Source organism: Penicillium subrubescens (assembly GCF_028828155.1).
Source record: "Penicillium subrubescens strain IBT 31985 chromosome Unknown utg000004l_segment0_segment0, whole genome shotgun sequence".
In the NCBI taxonomy this organism is placed as follows: domain Eukaryota; kingdom Fungi; phylum Ascomycota; class Eurotiomycetes; order Eurotiales; family Aspergillaceae; genus Penicillium; species Penicillium subrubescens.
In genome coordinates this window covers 332,497-354,000 of record NW_026643154.1, presented here as the reverse complement: position 1 = coordinate 354,000, position 21,504 = coordinate 332,497, and the positions used below count along the sequence as shown (strand labels likewise).

Below are 21,504 nucleotides of genomic sequence, written 5' to 3'. Positions count from 1 at the left end.
GAAGGACGAGGAGGAGGAGGGTATGGTGGTAGTTCTTGTAACTTAATTTAATTGTCTGACAAAGTTTTAGTTCATCTGGGTGTAAGCTGGAGGTTCCGCGGGGTTGCGTCATGGCTGATAAGGGTTAGTGCTTATCGCGGTCCATAACGAGGGGTGGGTTAGTATGGAGAATGCTCTGGAACGTCCTTTGAAAATGTTACATCTATCAGCACTGAGATTAGGACTGAGCTCTCTAGATCGTTATTGGCATCTGAAATTGGTTTGTCAAGAATAGAATTGACTACGGAGGAGAAGAAACCGCCAGCCAATTGTTTAAATCGCAACAAGAATCCAATCCATTAAGACTGCAAAACTAGACTATGCCAATAACTCCTCCAAGATCCAACAGACATGTCTCTCACGAGCACGCCACATCAAAACTCTTAATACTGTTCTTCTTCCCAGGAAATTTCTTACAATTATCATCAATATTCGACCGAATATCATCCAATCGATGGTCATGCCCGCAATGATCATCACTATACAGATTCACAATACAAGCCGGATCAATGTGCCCTTTGAAAAAGCCCTTCGCGGCCCCATCGGAAGATTGGAGTGGAATTTCAATGAGCCTACCCCGGAAAACTCGGCGGACTTTCCCGTGCAGTGGTGCTTCTGGTATAGTTTGAAGGTCCAGCCGTGTACGGTGGGCGAGTGTGGGTTGATGGGCGGCGCGGCGGATATTAGGGTTGGGAATGAGAGGGCTGTTAGGATTATGGTGTAGATGTTGGAGATGGTGAACTCCATTGGGTGTATCTGTAGAGCGTTGAATCTGGGTATTGTTAGATGTGGACTTGCTTTGGAATGAGGATGGTCTCACCGGCGAAAATTATTAGTGTCAATTGTAATAACTCAGTTTCGGAGGGAGCTTAACGATTGTGAGTTTTTTGAGGTAATCATGCGGAATTTACCTGTTCTATATTGCTCGTTGCCATTGCGTAAGGATGACAATTGTATGGGTTCGACTTCTATGGGTGGTTTACTACGTAAATAAATCGGTAATCTAACGGTGGACCACCAGGCTTCTAAGCACATTGTTTCGTCCTTGAAGGAATTGACGTTGTTTTATGATCGAAGAACAATCATGTAAGTTTTCGTATTCGAAACACTAACAATACGGGGAGTCAGTACACAATCATGTATAGATTATTCTTCTAACGTGTATTCACTCCATGGTTCCAATCTCAAATAGGAAAGAAAAGAACGGCAATCTCATTATGCCCGTAGGATATCCTCCACCGTCCGCACCACATCGTCAAGGACCTCTTCTCTCTCCCGACTTGCATCCAGCACTAGCACATCCGGCTCATCAATGGGATCCTCCAGCAAATCAAGCTGCGAATCGACCATCGTCGACTTCATATAGTGGTTCTCACGGGCCACCATACGATCTCTCAATTGCTCGCGATCTTGCATCAACAAAAGCAAGAACGTCACAGTGACCGGGAAATCAAATAGACTCGACAAGCGGCGCAGCTCATCGCGGTAGACGGTGCGCAGGGCGGAGCAAGTCACCGCGACGGTGGGCGTCTCCGACTCCAAAAGGCGACCCATCACAGCGCCCCGGATGTGCGACAGCCAATCCCAGCGGTCAGAATCCTGCAGGGGCAGATTGTTGGCCATTTTCTGCCGCGCGAGTGGGGAGTGCAGAGAGTCGCCTTCGATGACGGGTATGTCCAGGTGCTGCTTCAGGGCCTGTGCTGCGGTGCTCTTACCGCAGCCGCAGGGGCCGATCAGGACGAAGACGTTGCGGGAAATGACCGGCTTGGAGGACTGGCCCCAGCACTGGGATGTGAAGTAATTGACGAAACGCGAGATAAACTCGGCGTTGAGGCCCTGGGCCCTGGCCAGAGCGGGCGACGAAGCCTGGGCTTTCTTCGTGTCGTAGAGGAGTGTGCGGGTCGGGTTGTTGTTGTCATACTTGGAGGTGAAGAATTCGAGCAGCTTGATGGGTGGGTTGACCTCGGCGTCTTGGTTGGAGTCCCGAAGACGCTGTAGCCAGGCTTGCCTAGGGAGCTGTTCAAAGTCCAAGCCAGCCCCCTTCAGTTGCGGGAGCAGGTCATGAGTCCAGTGGTTCAGGGTCGGGTTGGTGACGTTCATCACCTCTGCGGCATTAGAAGCAAGGCTGAGGTCGATGATGCTGCTCGCCATCACATCAACAGGGGTCCAGCTGAGGACGTCGTCGAGCTGGGGCAGGGCTTGAATGGTCTTTGCTGTCTGGAACATCATCGGGATGGCCTCAGTCGCATTCCAGATACCGTGGACGGTGTCTCCAACGATCTGGCCGGCTCGCAAAACACGAGCTGTCATGCCAGTTGCATGGGCAGCGCGGTTGACAATGTTCTCGGTCACCAGCTTGGACTGGGCATATCCCATCCCCTGGGCATATGACAAAGATGCCGGGAGGGCTTCCGGAGCCCAGGTTCCAGGAGTGCGAGCGACTGTGCTGACGGACGAGCAGAAAGAGAAGGAAGCAGGACGTGGACTCTCCGCGCTTAAGCACAGATCCAACAGGTTGCGCGTGGCAGCAATGCAGCTATCCTCGAAGCTCTCCAGAGCCCAGTTGAAATTGACCGACCAAGCACAGTGGATCACCGCAGTTACTGACTTTTTGATATTCGCGTAGGCATCCTCGCCAAGGCCTAAGTCAGTTGGCTTGGATAAATTGCAAGGCAAAGCAACGATCTTGCGCACTACAGTAGGAGAAATAGTATAATAGACTGCACGGGCGCGTAAGCTTTCGGTCACGCGTTGATAGGCGGCCTTCAAGGACTTGGCCCGTACTAAACAGTACACCTTCTTCACACGGTCCAACTGAACCAGCTGAGAAACAATGTGTGCACCGAGGGAACCGGTTGCTCCTGTCAGTACAACATAGTCACCATCATCTTCACGATCAACGGGGACGTGGGTCTTGAAAGAAGTGCTGTATTTATCGATCAAGGCTTGCATCCGTTCTTCAACAGAAGCCTGCTCCTTCAAAGCTTCACCAGAGCGTAGAGCAGTAATATGGTCTGCCATGGCCTGGAGTGACGGGTTCTCGAAGACGAAATTCTGCGACAGCTTCTGGCCTCCGAGATCTAGGGTGCGGGTGATCGCACTGCGCAGGCGGATCGACTGCAGACTGTCGATGCCCAAGCTGAAAATATCTGTGATCTCCCCCAGTGAGGAAGTCTCCACTGACGGGGCGATATCGAGGAGGGACTCGCGAAGAAACTGAATCAATTCAGGGCCCTCTAGGACCAGATCACCTTGCTGATCGGGAGCCTCATAGATCTCATTGATCTTCTCAGCGAAGTCCTTATAAAATGCAGAACGAATGACAGTTCCCTTGTCCGTCCTCCGGTACACGGTATCCTTTGGAAGAACGTGGATCATATCGTGGGAGATGTACGCATAAGCCGGCAACTCGGCATTGCAGGCCTCGATATCCGGAAACACATTGTCCACCAGCTCCTCATCGGTTTGGAAATGGCACTTATCGGAGGGAATGACAAACAGACCCAGACGGGGCCTGGTACTTCCGAAGGCGACCGCTTCGCCGACATTGGGATTCTTGCGCGCAACACCCTCGATGACCAGCGGGTTGGCCTTCTCTCCGTTTTCCAGGACCAAGGTATCATCCAGACGCGCATAGTATCGCCAAGCATTGGGTGTGGTCGGGTGTTTTTCGAACAGGTCCTTGGTAGCATACGAGTTGTCAGGGCGATTGCTGGCAACCTTGGAAGGCCAGCCCTCCAGGACACATAGCTCGTAGATGCCAGGCATACCTGGCTGATCCTCCCAGCGGAGATAGGGTAGCAAAGAAGGACCTGGACGAACATAGTCCCAATCCAGGTCCGACCGGTCACGAAACGAGGTCATGAGCTGGCCAGTCTCCGTTGTTCCGTAGTGAGATACCAGACGGACACCATTCTGCACCAGAGTATCCCCAATTGGCTTGGGACAAGACGATCCACCGAACATGACCAGCTCTAGACCGGCCATTCGCTTTAAACCCTTCTCAGATTCTGAGAGGAGCTTCAGGGCGTACGGAACAGCGTACAGGACCTCGATTTCGTCATGGTCGTTGAGAGTACTTAACAGGCTGGGGGCCGTGAGCGGCAAGCTGGCATTGTACATGTAAATGAGCTTCTGGGAGTGAATGGCGCGGAACAGACAGCTGATGCCATGAGCGTGGAAGAGGGGAAGAGTAATGAAGCCCCGAAGCCCGAAGTTATTGGCATAGTTTTTCAAAGCACCAGAATGCGTCTGGTAGATAGGCTTTGGGTGGCCGGTTGAGCCGCTGGAATGGATGACCCAAGTGATGTGTTTGTTTTCAGTTGGGCCGTGCAAGTGTGCGGCGGGGAGGTGGGCAGAAGTTACCTCCGGCGAGGCCGCATTCGCCGGCGCTACGACGGGGACTTGGGTGGCACCCGTTCGCTTGGTGACGTTCTCTCCCATGGTTTGGAAGCTGGGGTGGGTAATGAGGAATGAGGCCTTGGTGGCCTCCATAAGACTGACATAGGCATCTTCTGCGATACGAGTCGATAGCAGCAGTACAGTGTGTCCGAGTCGAGAGACAGCCAATAGTGTGATCAAGTATTCAAAATCGGATGCACCCAAAAGTCCCACAACTTGCACGGGGTCAATTGATGCAAGTCTCTGGGGGATAGTTTTGGCGTATTGTACTGCAGCTGCTTCAACGAGTACATCCAACTATGAGGTTGATTAGTGACTATGAAATGCATGAATAAATGAGCGAAGAAACCGTACCTGATGAGGTGTATAGTATACATAATTCGTTCCCGACGATGGATAGGCCACAATAGGATCGTGCGCCGTCTCTCCCGAGGCTCTCAATCGGAGAAGGTCATTGATGGTATAAATATCCTGTTTTGGCGCCGCCGTCTTCACCATAGAAGTAGTGGCGGACGAGGAAACGACCGGCAATGATGAGGTGGCCGGGGTTGAAAGAACTGATGCTGCCATTTTGGAGTGAAATGGCAGACTGGTTTGTACAGATGGCAACACGGCATTCTTGGAGAAGGTGTGCCTTTTGAGGTCAGCCCAGCGAATCCTCGGACCTGGAAGCAACAGGGATTTCCGCCTCCTCCATCGGTCGGCACGTTGAATGTCCGGGACTTGGTCTCATGTCTTGCTGTCCTCCCCCCGCTCACTTTCCGACACGGGGGAGTGGATCGTCTGGGGGTTCAGAGGTGTTGCTCCCCAGGATCCTTTTCCGCTGCGTTTCTGCCCATATAAGTTACAACAGTGGAATGTGGATATCCGCTGGAGGGCACTGCGATTGGTCCTCTCGAGTGGAGAGGAGCGGAAAAGAAGTATAATAGATTGTGGGTCTGCTTTTCCGCCGCGGACACTGGGAAATGCCAGTAGTAGGACATTGTTGCTGTAATTTGGAAGTCGGGGCCAGTCGGGGTAACAGACGTTTGGTCATACGGTACAAAAGTCTGAGTCCAGAAACCAGAGAAAAAGTCTAACCAGACATGCTTCAGTCACTCTTGAAGAAACCTAATGGCTCTAGCTCCTCTAGGAGCCAACATCAAATTTTGTATGTAGTCATAGGAAGAAAGAAAAAAGTCCGGGGGTACGAATGCTACGATCGTGAAGCAATCCGATGATTTTCATCTATATGCCAATAGAGTGAGCCCAAGGCCTTAGAGGCTAAATGACAGGTCCTGAAACAATAATCATGGCTTTCTATATTTCTTTGTAGCTTTTGACCTTATATACATGGATATTCAACCAGAACTCGTAGAATATTCCTCAAACAGTGAACTTGATCTTGTTTGTAGGGCCGGCTGCCAATGCTGCCTTACGGACAGCCTCCTCACCGACCTCCTCAAATATATCGTAGCCCCAGTTGGCAGGGAAGTTGAAGCGTTTGTGGCGCTCCAGACCGGTGAGCTTGGCATATGCATCATCAGGCAGAGACTTAACCTGAAGATTGGCTGCGATGCGAGAGGGAGTGACGCTCTTAGATAGAACGACAGTACCGCGCTGCACACCCCAGCTGGCCAGAAGAGGGCCAGGGTCCATGTTGACCTGCTGTGCGACCTCGGCCACCAGCGGGTCGTCCACAGTACGGGGCTCGCCGGTCTGGTTATTACCCAGGGGAGAATAGGCCTCGACGATGATGCCTTTGCGCTGGCAGAACTCGAGCAGCTCCGGCTGCTGCAGGTAGGGGTGGGCCTCAATCTGGTTGGCGGCGGGGACGATCGAGACCTGGCTCAGGAGTTCCTCTAGGCGGCGAATGTTGAAGTTCGATACACCAATAGCCTTGACCTTGCCAGTCGCCAGCAGCTTCTCCATTTCCTTGTAGGTGGCCACATAGTCATTATCAACCAGTTCGAAAACACCGTCCTCGTTAAGAGGGAACCATTTGTCGCCACCCTTGAACGCACTGCGCAGGTATGTTAGCAATGATCTAACAATATTGCATCTAAGTATGGCGCGGGAGGAAAAATACTTACACGGGCCAATGCATGAGGTAAAGGTCAAGATAATCGGTCCCGAGATCAGCCAGGGTCTTGTTCAGAGCTGGTAGAACATCCTCGGGAGCATGTTTGGTGTTCCAAAGTTTTCCGGTAATGAAGATCTCTTCGCGTGGTACACCCGACTTCTTGATCCCGGCGCCAACCTCGGTCTCGTTGCGGTAAATGGCAGCGCAGTCGATGTGATGATAACCTTCATTAAGGGCGACTTCAACAGCATTCTCGACCTCCAGAGGCTGGGCCTGCCAGGTACCGAAACCCACGGCGGGGATCTTGGCACCGGTGTTGAGAGTGAAATGTGTTTGAATGGCCATGGTGGATGAATGCAGTGTGAGTTTACGAGATGAAAGAGAGAGAAGAGATGGGAAAGGACCTCAATTAATCGTATGGAGGACCTGGTTTTCAATAACCGCGATAGCTTTTTCGTAAGTATACGCCCCCACCCCACGTCTCCACGTCTCTCGGAAAAGGATGCGGTGCGGAAACAGGCACGGAAATAAGCATTGTGCTCCGCTCTTCTCCACACTCGGACGAGCACAATCAACCTTTGGGGGTCTGTTGGTGGTGGTGGATTTGCGGTTTGATGCAGGACGAGGAGGGACCTTCCAAATATAGTGACTCCACTGGCCATATCTAACTGCTCCCCTGGCAAACAAAATCGCGAAAAGAAACATCTTCTACCTCCATGAATCGAACCCCGGAGCTCCAGTTCCCCATACAAACATCCAACTGTTCTCGCTCTGTACTCCACGATTCCCCCTTAGTGTGCCGTGAAGCTTCTGTAGAGCTCGGCTTAGTGAACCGGTTCCAGACATTATGCCTACCAAGAGAGCACGGAATCCCGAACATTTTTCAAAAAACCTGAGCACTCACCATTTGATCGGTATCTATACTGTCAAGAAAATTGATTCGAAAGATATTTAGTATTGTTTCTAGACTCAGTCTTTTGAGCTACTATAATAATATACTATTCAAAAGATAGTAATACCTTTTACTACGCTAAACCAAACTAAAGGGTGCAGGTGCGTCGTCGAATGAGTAATCATGTATCGTCGCTTTAGCAATTCTCAATAGATGCTAAAATGTCTTCATTTGTGCAACAGAGATTTAGTTATTTCAAATATCGAACCAGTATGAGTAACGGAAGAAGATATCCTCCTTAACGGTTTGATCCACTGGTGCCTCTTCCACGAATTGATGAATTGCCTCCTCCAAGCTCAACCTCTGTTCTCTGAGAATCTTGTCTTTGATTTTGTTCAACATGGCTGCATGGGCCGCAAAGGCTAGAAGCAAGGAGATCTCAATACAGCACGCCACCAGCATAGCTCGGGTTCCAGGTGTATATCTCGGAGCCTCGCTGGTCTTGAAAGAGAAAGTTTAATTATGTTACCCACGCAATATGTGACGAAAGGCATGCCGCTGCCAACAGACCGTTTTGTGGAGCCACCAGTATTGGTTATGATAAGGGACATGATAATCTCAAAGGTGGCGGTATAGGTGCTCGTCAAGTAGCATTGAGAACATCCATGTCAGCCCAACTGCTTCAAAATCAGAACATTAAGATATTTATACCCATTAACACACTAAAAGTGTGACTTTGTGATCGCGGGAAATTGTGTGGGTCCCAACTGCACGGGCTAGAGCCAGACACACGTAAAGCAGGGCGACGAGGCATCGTTTCTGGCCTGGTAGCCCCCGTTGCAATTACATCGCAGAAACCTTGGATATCAGAATGATCATACCGTATGGTATATGAAAAGGAGTCATAACTAGATTGGAATAGCCAAATCCTTGGATAATCAGGCTACCGAATTACTGGCGACACCATTGACCACCTGGGTTGCCACACCACAAAGGAAGAAAAGTCAGGTCTTGGGATCTAAGACAGCCCCAATAATTTGGCACTTCTTGATCTCATGAGAATTTGAACCGTGATATCTTGGTCCCAGGCGTCTGACTGCGGTTTGCCTCTCGTCTTCGTTAAGCCATGGTCTGGTGCGATCAGTTGGCGGCCCTTCTTTATTGGCTCGCCGTTCAACGTGGAATACTCACGCTGTTGAGGAGTGAAAGCCATGAGAACAGCCCAAGCGCACGATATGGCACCGATGAAGATGAATTGGTATTGCCATGATTCCAAGGCTGCTTTGATGTGGCCCACGCCAAAGGCCAACAGATCACCGAACGAATTCACAACGCCCAGGTAGGTTGACCACCAGCCAATTCGGATTGGCTGGTCTTCCACAGCATACCAGGTTGCGGCGATCAAAAGGTAGGCGGGTTCGAACAAGATTCTAGGTCACCAATCAAGAATCGCAGTGTAAGGAATGACTTGAAACCCCCACAGCTAGCTAAGGCTATGGTAATTCCACCCCAAAGGAAAAGTTTTACGGATAGCCATTCTGACACGGGTAGTTTCTGCATTGCAAAGGTGGTGGGATATTCGAACTAGGATGTCTTTTGTTAATTGGAGAACTTTTTTGCTGGTAGACTGTAGGAATTAAGCCCATTTACAGCGAGGTAGCCGAAATAAAACTTGCTTCTTATTCAACTTCGTCTAGTCAACCCGAGTTTCTCTGATTTCATACAGTAATGACTCCGGCTTACCCAACCAACTGTACTCAGTTCCATTCAAATGCAGGGATTCCTTCAAGCCGAAGACGGCCGCGTAACCAAGCATGACTTTGTCAATATATGTGATCAGGTACGTGATGCATAGGAACGGGTTGATCTTAAGGTCTATTTTTCGAATAACTCCCGACGTCTCTCCAGTCGCGAGTCAACGACATAGTCCAGGGCATCGGGTCCGGTGTATTCTGGACCCTGACTCTGATCTGTTGGAACCCCATATTCCAGGGATTCCAGAGGGTCACTAGTTAGTTTCGGCATCTCTGGATGAGAACGCGGACCAGATGCCAACTGTGAATTCACATATTCTATTGCTGCTCCGGGGCAGATCATGAATAATTTGGGCGTAAAATCTCGTAGCCTCCACTAGTTACAGATGAGGGGTTGGAGGAGATAGTGCAGATTGGCATTGACTAGGGTAGCGAAATCCGGAATGAGTCAAGACTGCTACCACTTTCGTGCTCCTGGTGAAAACTATATTTGTATCTACCTAATGAGATGACGCTTAGGGACCCTTAGGAGGAAAGCGCCTGTAGTCATCGTGTGCATAAGTAGTAGATGTGTTCCGTTTATAGACCAGCCAGCCGTCAAAGATGCTCGCACAGAGATGCGTAAAGTGAATGGTCACAAGTAATTTTACAGCTCCACCACGACTTGAAGCAACTGGGGACGTGGGGACCCCGGATTTGGTGGCGCTGGTCTGTTCTGTGACTCTCCGCGCGTCGGAAAAGCAAAAAGCCAGCGGCATTTTACCCCGTTCACCTTTCTTCCCTCCGCCAGCAGGCCGGTTTACATGCATGAAGCTTGCAAACCAAGAGCCACCTTGAAAAATATAACGCCATTGTCGACGCTAATCATCACTGATTCGACAAATACAAGGAGAAAATGGCGGTTACATCCCACGCGGCGGGGGCACATCAACGTCGCGGGAGACCGTCTCGGGCGGCGCGGATAAGGCGAAAAGTTACACGAGCATGCGACGCCTGCAAGGCACGCAAAAAGGCATGCACTGGAGACATCCCATGCGAGTCTTGTGTACGACTGGGGTTATCATGCACGTACAATGTCCCCTATAACCGGGGGTCTGCTGCTTTCCCGCAACCCTCTTCGCGACCTGTGGAAACAGGAGGCGGAAATGGAGCGGACAAGCCGCCTGCTGAGAGAGTAGCAGCCAGGGCGATAGTTACACCTCCACCCATGCAGCTACCTGGACGCCGATCTACCACCACGCCGTCGAGTCTAGCTGCGACACATTCATCGCCGGAAGATGGTGATTCAACCGAAGTTTGTGGCCAATACCGAGGGCCGGCATCGGCCCATTCGTTCTTGGATAGAGCCGTCAGAAACTTGCATGGGGCTCCACCTCCACTGACGTCGCATTCAGAGGATGTCTCTGCTTCGATTTTCTCGTATGGCGATCGGCGTGCCCCGAGAACCCTGGTATCTCAAATGCGCTGGCCCGACCGATCAACGGCCGATTACTTGATACAGCGATATTTTGATTTCGCATCACCTACCTACCGAGTGTTACACCAAGGGACTGTCGAAACTTGGGTGGAAACCCTTTTGGGCCCAATGAGCCATTAGAGATCCAAAGTGCAGCCTCAACAGTGTCTACTGCTGCCAAAGCAATTCTATTACTGCTATGTGCCACCAGTGCCTTATTCTCCACTCTCTACGATGGATCACCTGCACAAAGCACCCAAAACTGGTCAAATTGGCAGGAAAGCGAGACTTATTATCAGATGGCTGAGCAGCTCCTTGCCCAGGAAGCCGGCGCACCGTCTCTGGAGTCTGCGCAGGCACGGTTTTTGACAGTGCTATATCTGCTGAGCACATCTCGAGTGAACCAAGCATGGTACAACTTTGGCACGACGGTACAAATCGTGATGTCACTAGGCCTTCATCGAAAGCAAACACGTCCACGAGCATTCGCGTCGATTGCATCGAATGCGGTTGCTTCAGAATGTTCGAAGCGTGTACTGTGGTGCTCCTTTACTCTTGATGAGTACCTCAGCCTCATACTTGGTCGGCCACGATTACTCCGAGAAGAGGACATTGATCAAGAGTACCCAGCGTTAATTAATGATGAAGCCCTTGACGCTAAGCCTAGACCACGTGCTGCTCTACAGAGAAATTGTTTGATGGATGCATCTGTTTGCCACGCGAAGATATCTCGAATTCTAGCACGAGCCTCTAGGGACTTGTACTCGATCCAGTCTCTCGATAAGGAGCAAGAAGTCGAGGCCATCGCAATATTAATAGAGCAGATCGGAGAATGGCAATCCAACTTACCACCTCTCTTGGGAGATTGGGTTTGTCCGAGCAGCCTGATTTCGATTTTTCGAAGACAGCTGACTGTCATCCGTCTCGCTCGACTACATGCCATTATGTTTGTCACTCGGCCGCTTCTCCTTCGGGACTACTCACAGCACCAGGAGAATGACAGACTCTTGAAGAAATTTCTACGAACTTGCATCTACACGGTTCGCGATACCCTTGAGCTGGTGTTGGCGCTCGTGAAGGATAATCTACTGTTCCCAGCCTTCTGGTACACCCAGTATATTGCTTTCAATGCCCTATCAATTGTCTACATTTATCTCATCCACTCAAAAAAGGGTCGTATTCCATACGAATGGCTATTCGCGTGCGAGGAGGACCAGAAATCACCACCCGTCGATCGTCTGGTACTTTATCATCTGGCAGAGGAGGTGCAATACCATCTCGGTCAGGCCACCGAAATGAACGCTCTTGCCTGGAGATACACCGTCGTCCTGAAGGCTCTCAGACTGGAGGCAACTGGAGAAGGAAATGACACGCATGCTGATGATGCAGCAGAATCGCAAGTCGATCCGAATGAAGAAGCCATAGCCACTTTGCCAATGGACGTCACTCGTGTAGAAGGTATTTCTCATGAGCAACACTCTGTCGATTGGACTGGGCTTTGGACCTCCATGATGGATCCAGTTAATCCATCGGTTCCCGGTGCGGGGACATTTGATTCAGGAATAGGAGGCTTGCTCAGCTTCAATGGTTCCACTGATGAGCTTTGTCTTGACTTCTGGCCGCAGCTCGATCGCCTACCAACATGTACGTTTCTAAAACACCCGTTTATTCATTCCACTGTACCATTTTCGTTTGTCAGAATATCCCGCTGACCGTGACTTATACAGCACTGTTGAATTCACGGAATGCGTCTCAGCTCTTTAGTGCTTCGATTCCATGCAACCAATATGCTACGACTGGAAATGTGAAATGAACTCACGAATGATATCAATGTACCATCATACATGCACCCGTTTTATAATTTCTCTAATATCAACACAAAATCACATTTTTCTTCCCCTCTGTGGCTGTATATCCCATCTAACTTTGTTCATGACGTGAAATTCCCACACGTGTTTGAAAAGCTCCGTTCAGTCCGCCATTGTATCTACCAGAGATACTTGTAGCGGGGTTGGCCATCCCGCTCTTCCTCCCGAGTAGCCTGGATATTCAACTGGCGCAGCCAGAAGCCCAAAGAAAGAGCCAGCACAATACCACCCGCCGCGAAGGAAGAGAGAATTATTCCACCCAGGCGGTACTGCGGCGCATCCTTGCTGGGAAAGAAGTACGAACCGTAGATATTGGCAGAGTTGCCGCACAGGTTGACTAGGGCGTAGACGATGGCGCGCTTGGTACGAGTGCGAGGCACAGTGCTTGCAATCCACGCCTGGACCACGTTGAAGGCGGAGTACGAACCGGCGCACATGAGGAACATACCCACGTAGCGGGGCGCTGTGCTGTGTGTGCATATAACCAGGACATTGCCGATGATATCTACCATCAGGGGCCAGACGATAAGAATGGCGCGCTTGTCTGTGTATGTGGCGATGAAGGAGTTGCCGAGGGAGGTGATGAAGCCGAAGACGTAGACTGGGGCGGTGATGAGGAGCGTTACAATGTTGTTGAATCCGAGGGTTTTGACGATTGACTGTAGCAATTGATGAACACATGTCAGCGTCACGTTGTTGCATAAAGTCCGTTTTGGAACGAAATGAATTAGGACTCACAGGGAAGAAATATGTCCATGTTTGCGAAGTGAGCTGGCAGATCTGAATGGCGACCAAAACCCACGCTTTGGGGTCGGTAAAGGCATCGATGAGGCCCTCCTTGACAGAACCGTTCTCGTCGAACTCCGAGTTGGCTCCCTGTGCCAGACGCCACTCTGCAAATCGCTGCTCTTGATCGGAGAGCCACGAGTGCTTTCCGGATCCAGGAAAATCGGGCAACAGCCAGACTGCCAAAAAGCCAGCGACGATAGTACCTGCTCCTTCGATTATAAATAGCCATCTGTGAAAAGGGTCATTGTCAGTGAATGCGCAAAATAGACTAAACCCGAGAATAAAGTATATGCAACATACCTCCATCCGGCCAGACCACTAGCCCCATCGAGACCGCTCAAAATTCCAGCCGCCAGCATGCCGCCAAAGCCATTGGCGATTGTATTACCGCAGTACATCACGGCCACTCGTGGCGCAATCTCCTGGGGCTTATACCAGGAACTGATCAATAGACTTTTCGCAGCGTCAACTTTTGAGATCACATCAATCAGGACTGGGACAGGGAATTGGCCTTACAGCGCTCCAGCGAAAAAGGGTGACTCCGCAAAGCCCAGCAGCACCCGCACAACTATAATGCCAGCAAAGTTTTGGGTAGCAGCGGCACACATGGAAATGCTGCCCCAGATAAAAATAGCAATTGGGATGTAGCGAGACGGTCTCACGCGCGTGAGAATAATGTTACTAGGGACTTGGCCCGTCAGGTAACCCACGAACTATGGATGTTAATTCGGAGGATAGCCAGCCGGGTCAGCTTCTCTCACCATGATAGCTACAGCCGTTTGGTATTGGGTGTCGGTGAGACCCAGATCGGTCTGCATGCCTCCAAGACGGGCATTAGCGATGTTGGAGCGATCAAGAATGTTGAAGATGAAGAGGAGACATAGTGAGCAGACGAGGTGCAGATCAATCTTGCGAACCACTGGTGGGAAAACTCGTTAGTCAGGAAAATGTATGACTTTCATCATCATACAAGCAAGGCCACAATCAGACGGAACACTCACGTTTCTTCTCCAGCACTGTTTCCTCCTCCAGAGTCAATCCCTCAAAGCGGACCTCTTGGAGAGTGGCTTTTGGAGAAACCTCCAGGTGCACTGCCTGACTATCCTTTAGAGTCTCCACATCCATAGTGGTATTTAGGCCGGAGTTCCAAGAAAGTCAAAAAGTTTAAGAAATTCCAAGCCGACGACCAAAATCCTTAGGTACCATGCCAAGCATTATATAGCTAAACCGAAGCCTTGATCAGCCACCTTCCTTGGCATTGATAGAAGAAACCCGCCGAAAACGGGGAATGGAAAGGCGAGTCGGGTTGTACTGTGTATTGTGGTTTTAGATGTCGTATGGAGAGGGAATCCGGGGATCGGATTTCGCTCCCCAACGTTCGGATTACCAAGTTTTCCCCGCATTCTCGTCCTATGGCGGGCGGAAAACGCTGTAAATGAGTTGCTTACTTACTCGCAATTCCCGCCACAAGGCCGGAGAAGGTACTCTGCAGTTATCTCGCGCAGTAAAAGACCGCAGATGCATATACCAGAAGTAAAACAGGTACTCGGCACTTGGAAGAATCCGGCTCTAAAATAACGAATGGAGAAGGATCCATAATTCAACCTAACCCTCGCATAGAAAGCAGGCATGAAAATAATGAGGATAAATGGCAAGACTAAGAAACCTCTGAAAGCCTAAATCACCTATACCAAAGTCTGATAAAACCCCGGTAGATGCTAGGATCCTTAAATGAACCTAGTCGGCCGAGCAATTAGTAGTTGTCAATAGGGTGTAGGTGCCGAACACGGATCTCAAATCGAGGGGATCGCCTGACTGAAGAAAAAAGAAAAGCTTCTGGAGAATTTGGCCACAATGTGCAATTTACTAGTTCGACAGTCCATGATTTAGTACCTCTTTCGGCTACTACACCGTAGAGTGGAAGGTAAGAAAAGGCTTAAACCCTCAAACGCCCGCTTTTATCGCTAACTTAACTAGTGATGAGACTGTATATCATCTATATTTCCATAAACCATCTAATTAGGAGCCCAAAGTTCACAGGGTATGCTGTTCGTTGAACTATGTCTCATTCCACGATGGGCTTGATTCCCACAGAATGGGTGTATATTCATCACGTGACTCATGCCCTCCCGCGCACATATCAACGCTAGCGGCACCAATCATCCATTGAGTAAAGGTCCACAAAGGCTGGAAGAAGATACACCATTCGGAATCTCACTGGTATATGTTCAGACATATAACATCAGTTGCATATTTTGTGACCCCGACTCATCTTCTTGCTGAAGAGTTCGTGTGCAATCAACCCCCGTTCAATGATACCGACAAGATCCCAACATGCCAAACAGAAAGATCGTGCGCAACCTTAGCAGGCTCTCGGGTAAATCTCTCAAGGAGACCTTGGAATCAAGTCATGAAGTCCTGGAAATAGACTCAGATGACTGGCTCACATCTCCAGACCTCAGTGAAGATGGACTGCCCTTTTCCACGGAAAATTTCTACGAAACCGCGGTCTTTCTTATGGCCAATCCGAATATCACTTCAAGCCATTTGTTCCGGGCAGATATATTATTTGACAGCCAGGGTCTTCTCAAAACACCTCAACAGGATGAAGAGCTTGCTGGGACATTCGGCGGATGTGCCACGGAGATACCAGAGACCCCCGTAAAGGCCAAGCCTGCGGCCCAAGTGACAGGCTTTGATCTGGTCAGGACTGTCATTCGAAAATTGATTCCTCGAAATCAGAATATTGATAGGCCTCTTGTACAAACTTGTCATTTCTACAAATCAAAGACTTCGTCCTCAAGGGACGATGAAGACCATTCGAATGATGACCAACCCTCGGAACGGCAACGTGTGTTGACCATGTTCCTTCCGCATATTGAGTCCCAGGATGATGTTCCTTTCTACCACCCGCAACTCAGGGGACTTGCGACTCTATATGACGTTCAGAGCTCACAAGAAGGTGTCAAGTCCGGAACCATGTCTGTGCATTTCCTACCCTTTTCAAGCGATATCCCTGAGCGCCTAGAGCGCACATTGCATCTTCTCCTCAACTTCTACGTTCGGCTCACACGTGGTGCCAAGGGCACAACAACCAACGAGATTACGGGCAAAACCAGCTCTTCCAAGGACAATCTTGTTCCCCGTCATCTGGCTCAAAACACCTACGCACGACTCAAGAATATATATGCAGCTGACCTCTGTGAGAATTGGGCTGAAAGTACCGAGCCAAGCAAGCATGTCTATGAGGATCTGGCCATTACCGCGTTTCTGATCGAGCTATGGCGAATGATGTACGGGGTTGCACCAGCTAAGGAGAACCCTAATGGAGAAAACACAACAGCCAAATTCCCAGGATTCGTGGACATGGCATGCGGGAATGGAGTACTGGTCTATGTCCTCCTCATGGAAGGTTACTCGGGCTGTGGCTTTGATGCCCGTCGACGCAAATCGTGGAGCGTCTACCCTGATTGGGTCCAGGAACGACTCACAGAGAAGATTCTCATTCCCAAGCCCTTCGCCGATATCACGGAGGCTGGCGATATTGGAGTCAACATAACGACGGGCGATTTCCCGCGTGATACTTTTATCATATCCAACCATGCCGATGAACTTACTGTGTGGACTCCACTCATCGCTGCCCTGGCATGCCCAGAATCCCCTCTCCCATTCCTCGCTATACCATGTTGTTCTCATGCGCTCTCCGGGTCACGATATCGCTACCCGCTCCCGAAAGGAACCAAGCCAAAGACTACGACGGGTGCCGCGGAGAAACCAGATCAACACACAGAACAGAACCCACAGCCCGCCTCGGGTGACTTGAAGGCATTGCGCGCCGCCAAACAAGCGGAGAAGACTGAGAGTGGCATGTGGACATCCATGTATGGCCTTCTCACGAAAAAGACCATCACTGTCGCCGAAGAGGCCGGATACCAAGTGGAGAAGACCCTGCTACGCATTCCCAGCACAAGGAATATGGGAGTAATAGGAGGTCGACAATTAGTCTCCGAGCAGTGGAAGCAACTAGGGACCAGTAGCGCACCCACAGTGGCCGAAGATCAAACAAAACAGGCTCCGCGGGTCGTGCAGAATGTTATGGATATTGTCGAGCGGGAGTGTTCCAGGGAAGGTGGAATACAAGCTTCTGCACAGATTTGGATTGAGCGGGCCCGGGGCCTTCAGAAGGACCGCGGAAAAGCCACCAATCCCGCAGACGATGCTCAGATACTCGAATAGAATTTCAAGCATTTCTGACCCAGGCCGATCATGCATGCATTGGAGTAGTGACGGTTTAATTTCGGCGATTTTGTCCTATGTTTCTTCTAGATCGGGTAAAAAAACATCGACGTCAGCGCCGACAATTTCTCCGGGTAGTACCCCGCTCCCCACGGGGTATATAAGGTTACATTAACATGGAGATTGAGAAAGTAGATTGTGTAGGTTTAATCAATTCTAATCACGAAGCCTCAAAAGCCACATCCATGCGGGTCACGCCTTTTTTCCTAGCCATAGGGCTAGCTACTGCTTTGGAGAATGGACTTGCACGAACTCCGCAATTGGGATGGGTGCGTATCGGATGAAGGGTACTCATCTTACACTAAATGAAAATCGAAGCTAACAAATGCAGAATACTTGGAATTCATTTGCCTGTAGTATGAACGAGACTGTCATTCTAGATGCAGCCAAACGCATTGTTGAGTTGGGCTTCAAAGATCTCGGGTACAACTATGTCGTGATGGATGACTGTTGGTCTGCCGGCCGAAATTCTTCTGGATACCTCATTCCAGATAGTTCGAAATTCCCCAATGGAATCGCAGATGTCGCAGATAAAATTCACAGCCTAGGATTGAAGATTGGAATTTATTCGAGTGCGGGTACTATGACTTGCGCGCGTTATTCGGGCTCCTTGGGATATGAGGAGAAGGATGCTGCGGTTTGGGCAAGCTGGGGAGTATGTTTTGCTTCCAACTCCGAGGTTGTGGAACCTGATTTGGAGAATGGACTGACATGAGTATAGATCGACTACCTCAAATATGACAACTGCTACAACCAAGGTGAAGAAGGAACGCCCAAGCTTTCCTATGACCGATATAACGCAATGGGCAAAGCTTTGAATGCCACCGGTCGCCCAATCCTCTACTCGTTGTGCAATTGGGGTTCTGACGGACCGTGGAACTTTGCCCCGACTATTGCCAATTCTTGGCGTACGAGTGGTGACTTGACCAATGTTTGGGATCGTGATGATGTCAATTGCCCCTGTGCTGAGCTTGATGGTCTCGATTGCAAGCTTCCGGGATATCATTGTTCAGTTATGAACGTGGTTAACAAGGCAGTTTATTACCCGTCCAAGGCATATGCAGGTGCATGGAATGATCTTGATATGCTTCGTGAGTTTTCTGTGCCTATACGGAGTAGGAGTCAATCGAATATTCGGATTTGCTGACATAAGGATACAGAGGTCGGAAATGGTGGTCTGACTGAAGACGAGGCTATTTCCCACTTCAGCCTGTGGGCAGCGTTAAAGTCACCATTGCTGATGACGAACGTAATGACCAAGATCGACGGCCCTACCCTTTCCATCTTGCAGAATACCGCCGTGCTAGCAGTCTCCCAGGATCCGCAGGGATCGAGCGCTGTGAGGATCTGGCGTTACTACGTCGACGACGGGGAGATCCAGATGTACAGCGGACCTTTGAGCGGAGGTGACCAAGTCGTCCTGCTGCTGAATGGTGGATCGAAAGCCCGTGACATGAACGCCACTTTAAACGACATTTTCTGGGAGAATGGACCCGAGGGCACTGCATCGCAGGCTAAGAGTAGCTGGGATGTGTATGACTTGTGGGCCGGGCGGATGAGCAATGACACTGCAAATGCGATCATCAAAGATGGAGAGAGTGCGACACGACCGATCAACATGACGGCTGAGGGTGGTGCAAGCAAGGTCTACTCCCACGTGCCATTGCCGATATCAAAGGCACTGATGGGCTCGAAAGTTAACACGGTCAAGCCCGGTGGACGTGTGACTGCACATGTACAGCCGCATGGTGTCGCTATGTTCCGTTTGCGAGAGCTGAAGTCTAATGACGAGCTTTGAGTCTCAGCGATACTCATGCACTTGGTGCTAAACAGTTGTGTCTAGGACATGATTCATTTGTAATTTGAGTGTTCCGCTTTCTATTAACTTGTTCGACCGGACCGAGCAGCGATTGAAGGCTTGGAGGGAAGATTTGTAGTGTAATGTACAGGATATTCAAACATCGGGACTCTTTATGAGGCCATTTCTATTACTTGGCGAGCCCAGACCCAAACGCCATGTCGAAAAAGATGCAGTGAACAAAGGTATATCCAGTAAGACAAAAAGTGAGAAAGGAACGTGGCCGAAGATTGTTTAGGCAGAGACCTTGCCGTTCATATCGGAATCGGCAGCAGCGTCGGTTCTCTTTTGGTTTTCGTTGCTGCTCGAGGTTTGATGTGCGTTGTCAAAACCAGAGGCTGTCGTCGTGGCGGAAGCAGTATCGGGGAATCTCGATGCTGCAGTGGCTGCAGCCGCGAATGCGTTTTCTCGAAGTCGCCTTATACGCTCCGACCGGGCCTCGCCTGGCAAGCTTCCCCAAGCAGGCTCAATGGAATCGGCACGCCAGTTGCGGTGAATGTTAAGTATGCTCTGTCTCGGAGAGATAGGCGACAAAGCGCCACCAACCCCAGACTCACCCCACATGCGAACGCGCTGCAGTTTGCGAAGTTTTGCGAGTCCGTACAGGCAAACAACCCCAGTCATAGCGAAACAGACAACAGAGACACCACCAAAGCCGAAATCAGACTCTTCAATGAAGTTTTTCAAGTTCATTCCGTAGAGGGCGGAGAAGAGAGTTCCTGTGGCCAGACCAAGGGTACCTATGCTGAACTTCAGATCGAGGAGCATGAGTGAATTGCGATTGGCATCGAGAATTGCTTTCACACTGGTTTGGAAATTAGATATGCACATGTTCAGGGGGATAGCAGGGAACTCTTACACTTCCTCGGTGTTTCGGATGTTGGTGACAAGGTTGCCGCTGGACTGTACGATTTCATCGCAGACTTTGTGGTAGGACTCTAGCAGCATTTCCACCTCTTGGTGATCATCCTCCTCGCGTTCCTTGCCAGTCCCCCTTTCGGTAAGGTACATGGCCGCCAGATCATCATCCGCCTCGAGTAGGTCATCAATGGCATCTCGCACCAGGCGAGCCTTCTGCTCAAAAGTACCCAATTTCTTGGAATAGATCAAGAGATGTCGAAGCTTGTCACGATCAATGTCCTCTTCCAGGGCACGAAGAACTCGAACGACGGGCTCTCTGACTCCGTTGAACTCTTCCTCCAGGCCAGTGGTGACACTAATGAGAACCGCTTCCAGAGCGCGAAACTCATAAGGTAGCGCCTGGCCAGCCTGGGCGACCTGAGATTGCTTCTGGCGCAACTTTCCCTCGAGGTCATAAATGAAAAGTGATTGCATATACGAATCGGTCGACCCGTACGCATCAAAGACAAGGACACGATCGGCTTTGATAAGAACACGCAGGTGCAGCAGGTTGATTAGGATCGCGCTCGGTCGGATGAGGATGTGAGGCAGGGTGGAAGAGTCGATCTTGCGTAGGTCACGAGGGAGGAGGCCGTACTGTTAAAAGAGTTAGCCAGAAAGGTAGTGTTGTTTACGAGTGAGAACCACTGACCTTGGCTATCAGTTCTGACTTGCGAAACTCTCCATTGACCAGGGTGACGTTTCCATTCTTGTCGAATTCCGTGCACCGAATCCGAAGCTCATTTGAGGCTTTCGCCGCGAGTCCCCGGCCGATATTGAACAACCCGTCGGTTCCCTCATCTGTCGTCGCGGGACCTTGGTTGCGATGACTTTTAGGGTCGGCAGTCTTGCCGCGTTTAAGATCAAACAGTCTTCGGAGAAATGGGCGACGAGTAGTGGAGGCATTTCGGGTGAGCGTAAGCGGCCCTAATGATGAGATTGTCGCCGATGGCTTCGGCCTGACGTCGGATAGGTAGGGTGTTGTGCAGTCCAGAGTCGGGTGATTCTGGCATGAGTCCTGGCGTGCCCAGCTTGAAGTTCTTCGGGATACCGACGTCAGGGCCGCATGACACGGCGCCCGAGGTCTGGGCCGCACACATGCTGCGGGACCACTCGCAAAGCCAGATTGCGAGCGCAGAAACCGCAGCAGAGAAGCTGACGGAGCAGACGGCTTCAACGGAGACAGCAT

At 50.4% G+C, this 21,504-nt stretch overlaps 7 protein-coding genes across 7 annotated transcripts; 3 read left to right on the top strand and 4 right to left on the bottom strand.

Annotated features, from left to right (window-relative positions):
• Nucleotides 1-1,254: 1,254 nt before the first annotated feature.
• Nucleotides 1,255-5,010, bottom strand: N7473_005218 (putative NRPS-like enzyme; the record flags this gene model as incomplete). Its single annotated transcript, XM_057151158.1, has 2 exons — nt 1,255-4,737; nt 4,795-5,010. 2 exons carry the CDS (start codon nt 5,008-5,010, stop codon nt 1,255-1,257), a joined length of 3,699 nt encoding a protein of 1,232 aa, XP_057008963.1.
• A 795-nt stretch (nt 5,011-5,805) lies between these two features.
• Nucleotides 5,806-6,847, bottom strand: N7473_005217 (uncharacterized protein; the record flags this gene model as incomplete). The annotated part of the gene is made up of 2 exons (XM_057151157.1): nt 5,806-6,442; nt 6,513-6,847. The coding sequence occupies 2 exons, from the start codon at nt 6,845-6,847 to the stop codon at nt 5,806-5,808; spliced, it is 972 nt and encodes a 323-aa protein (XP_057008962.1).
• A 3,196-nt stretch (nt 6,848-10,043) lies between these two features.
• On the top strand, nt 10,044-12,417 carry N7473_005216 (uncharacterized protein; the record flags this gene model as incomplete). The annotated part of the gene is given in 3 exon segments (XM_057151156.1): nt 10,044-10,684; nt 10,696-12,248; nt 12,332-12,417. 3 exon segments carry the CDS (start codon nt 10,044-10,046, stop codon nt 12,415-12,417), a joined length of 2,280 nt encoding a protein of 759 aa, XP_057008961.1.
• A 174-nt stretch (nt 12,418-12,591) lies between these two features.
• On the bottom strand, nt 12,592-14,386 carry N7473_005215 (uncharacterized protein; the record flags this gene model as incomplete). Its single annotated transcript, XM_057151155.1, has 6 exons — nt 12,592-13,131; nt 13,211-13,490; nt 13,562-13,714; nt 13,778-13,974; nt 14,023-14,180; nt 14,263-14,386. The coding sequence occupies 6 exons, from the start codon at nt 14,384-14,386 to the stop codon at nt 12,592-12,594; spliced, it is 1,452 nt and encodes a 483-aa protein (XP_057008960.1).
• Nucleotides 14,387-15,595: 1,209 nt separating this feature from the next.
• trm44 (tRNA (uracil) methyltransferase) lies at nt 15,596-17,497 on the top strand (the record flags this gene model as incomplete). Its single annotated transcript, XM_057151154.1, has 1 exon — nt 15,596-17,497. One exon carries the CDS (start codon nt 15,596-15,598, stop codon nt 17,495-17,497), a length of 1,902 nt encoding a protein of 633 aa, XP_057008959.1.
• A 245-nt stretch (nt 17,498-17,742) lies between these two features.
• N7473_005213 (glycoside hydrolase family 27 protein) lies at nt 17,743-19,355 on the top strand (the record flags this gene model as incomplete). Its single annotated transcript, XM_057151153.1, has 4 exons — nt 17,743-17,826; nt 17,889-18,212; nt 18,279-18,648; nt 18,718-19,355. The coding sequence occupies 4 exons, from the start codon at nt 17,743-17,745 to the stop codon at nt 19,353-19,355; spliced, it is 1,416 nt and encodes a 471-aa protein (XP_057008958.1).
• Nucleotides 19,356-19,649: 294 nt separating this feature from the next.
• On the bottom strand, nt 19,650-21,504 carry N7473_005212 (CorA family magnesium transporter; the record flags this gene model as incomplete). The annotated part of the gene is made up of 3 exons (XM_057151152.1): nt 19,650-20,220; nt 20,275-20,912; nt 20,968-21,504. The coding sequence occupies 3 exons, from the start codon at nt 21,502-21,504 to the stop codon at nt 19,650-19,652; spliced, it is 1,746 nt and encodes a 581-aa protein (XP_057008957.1).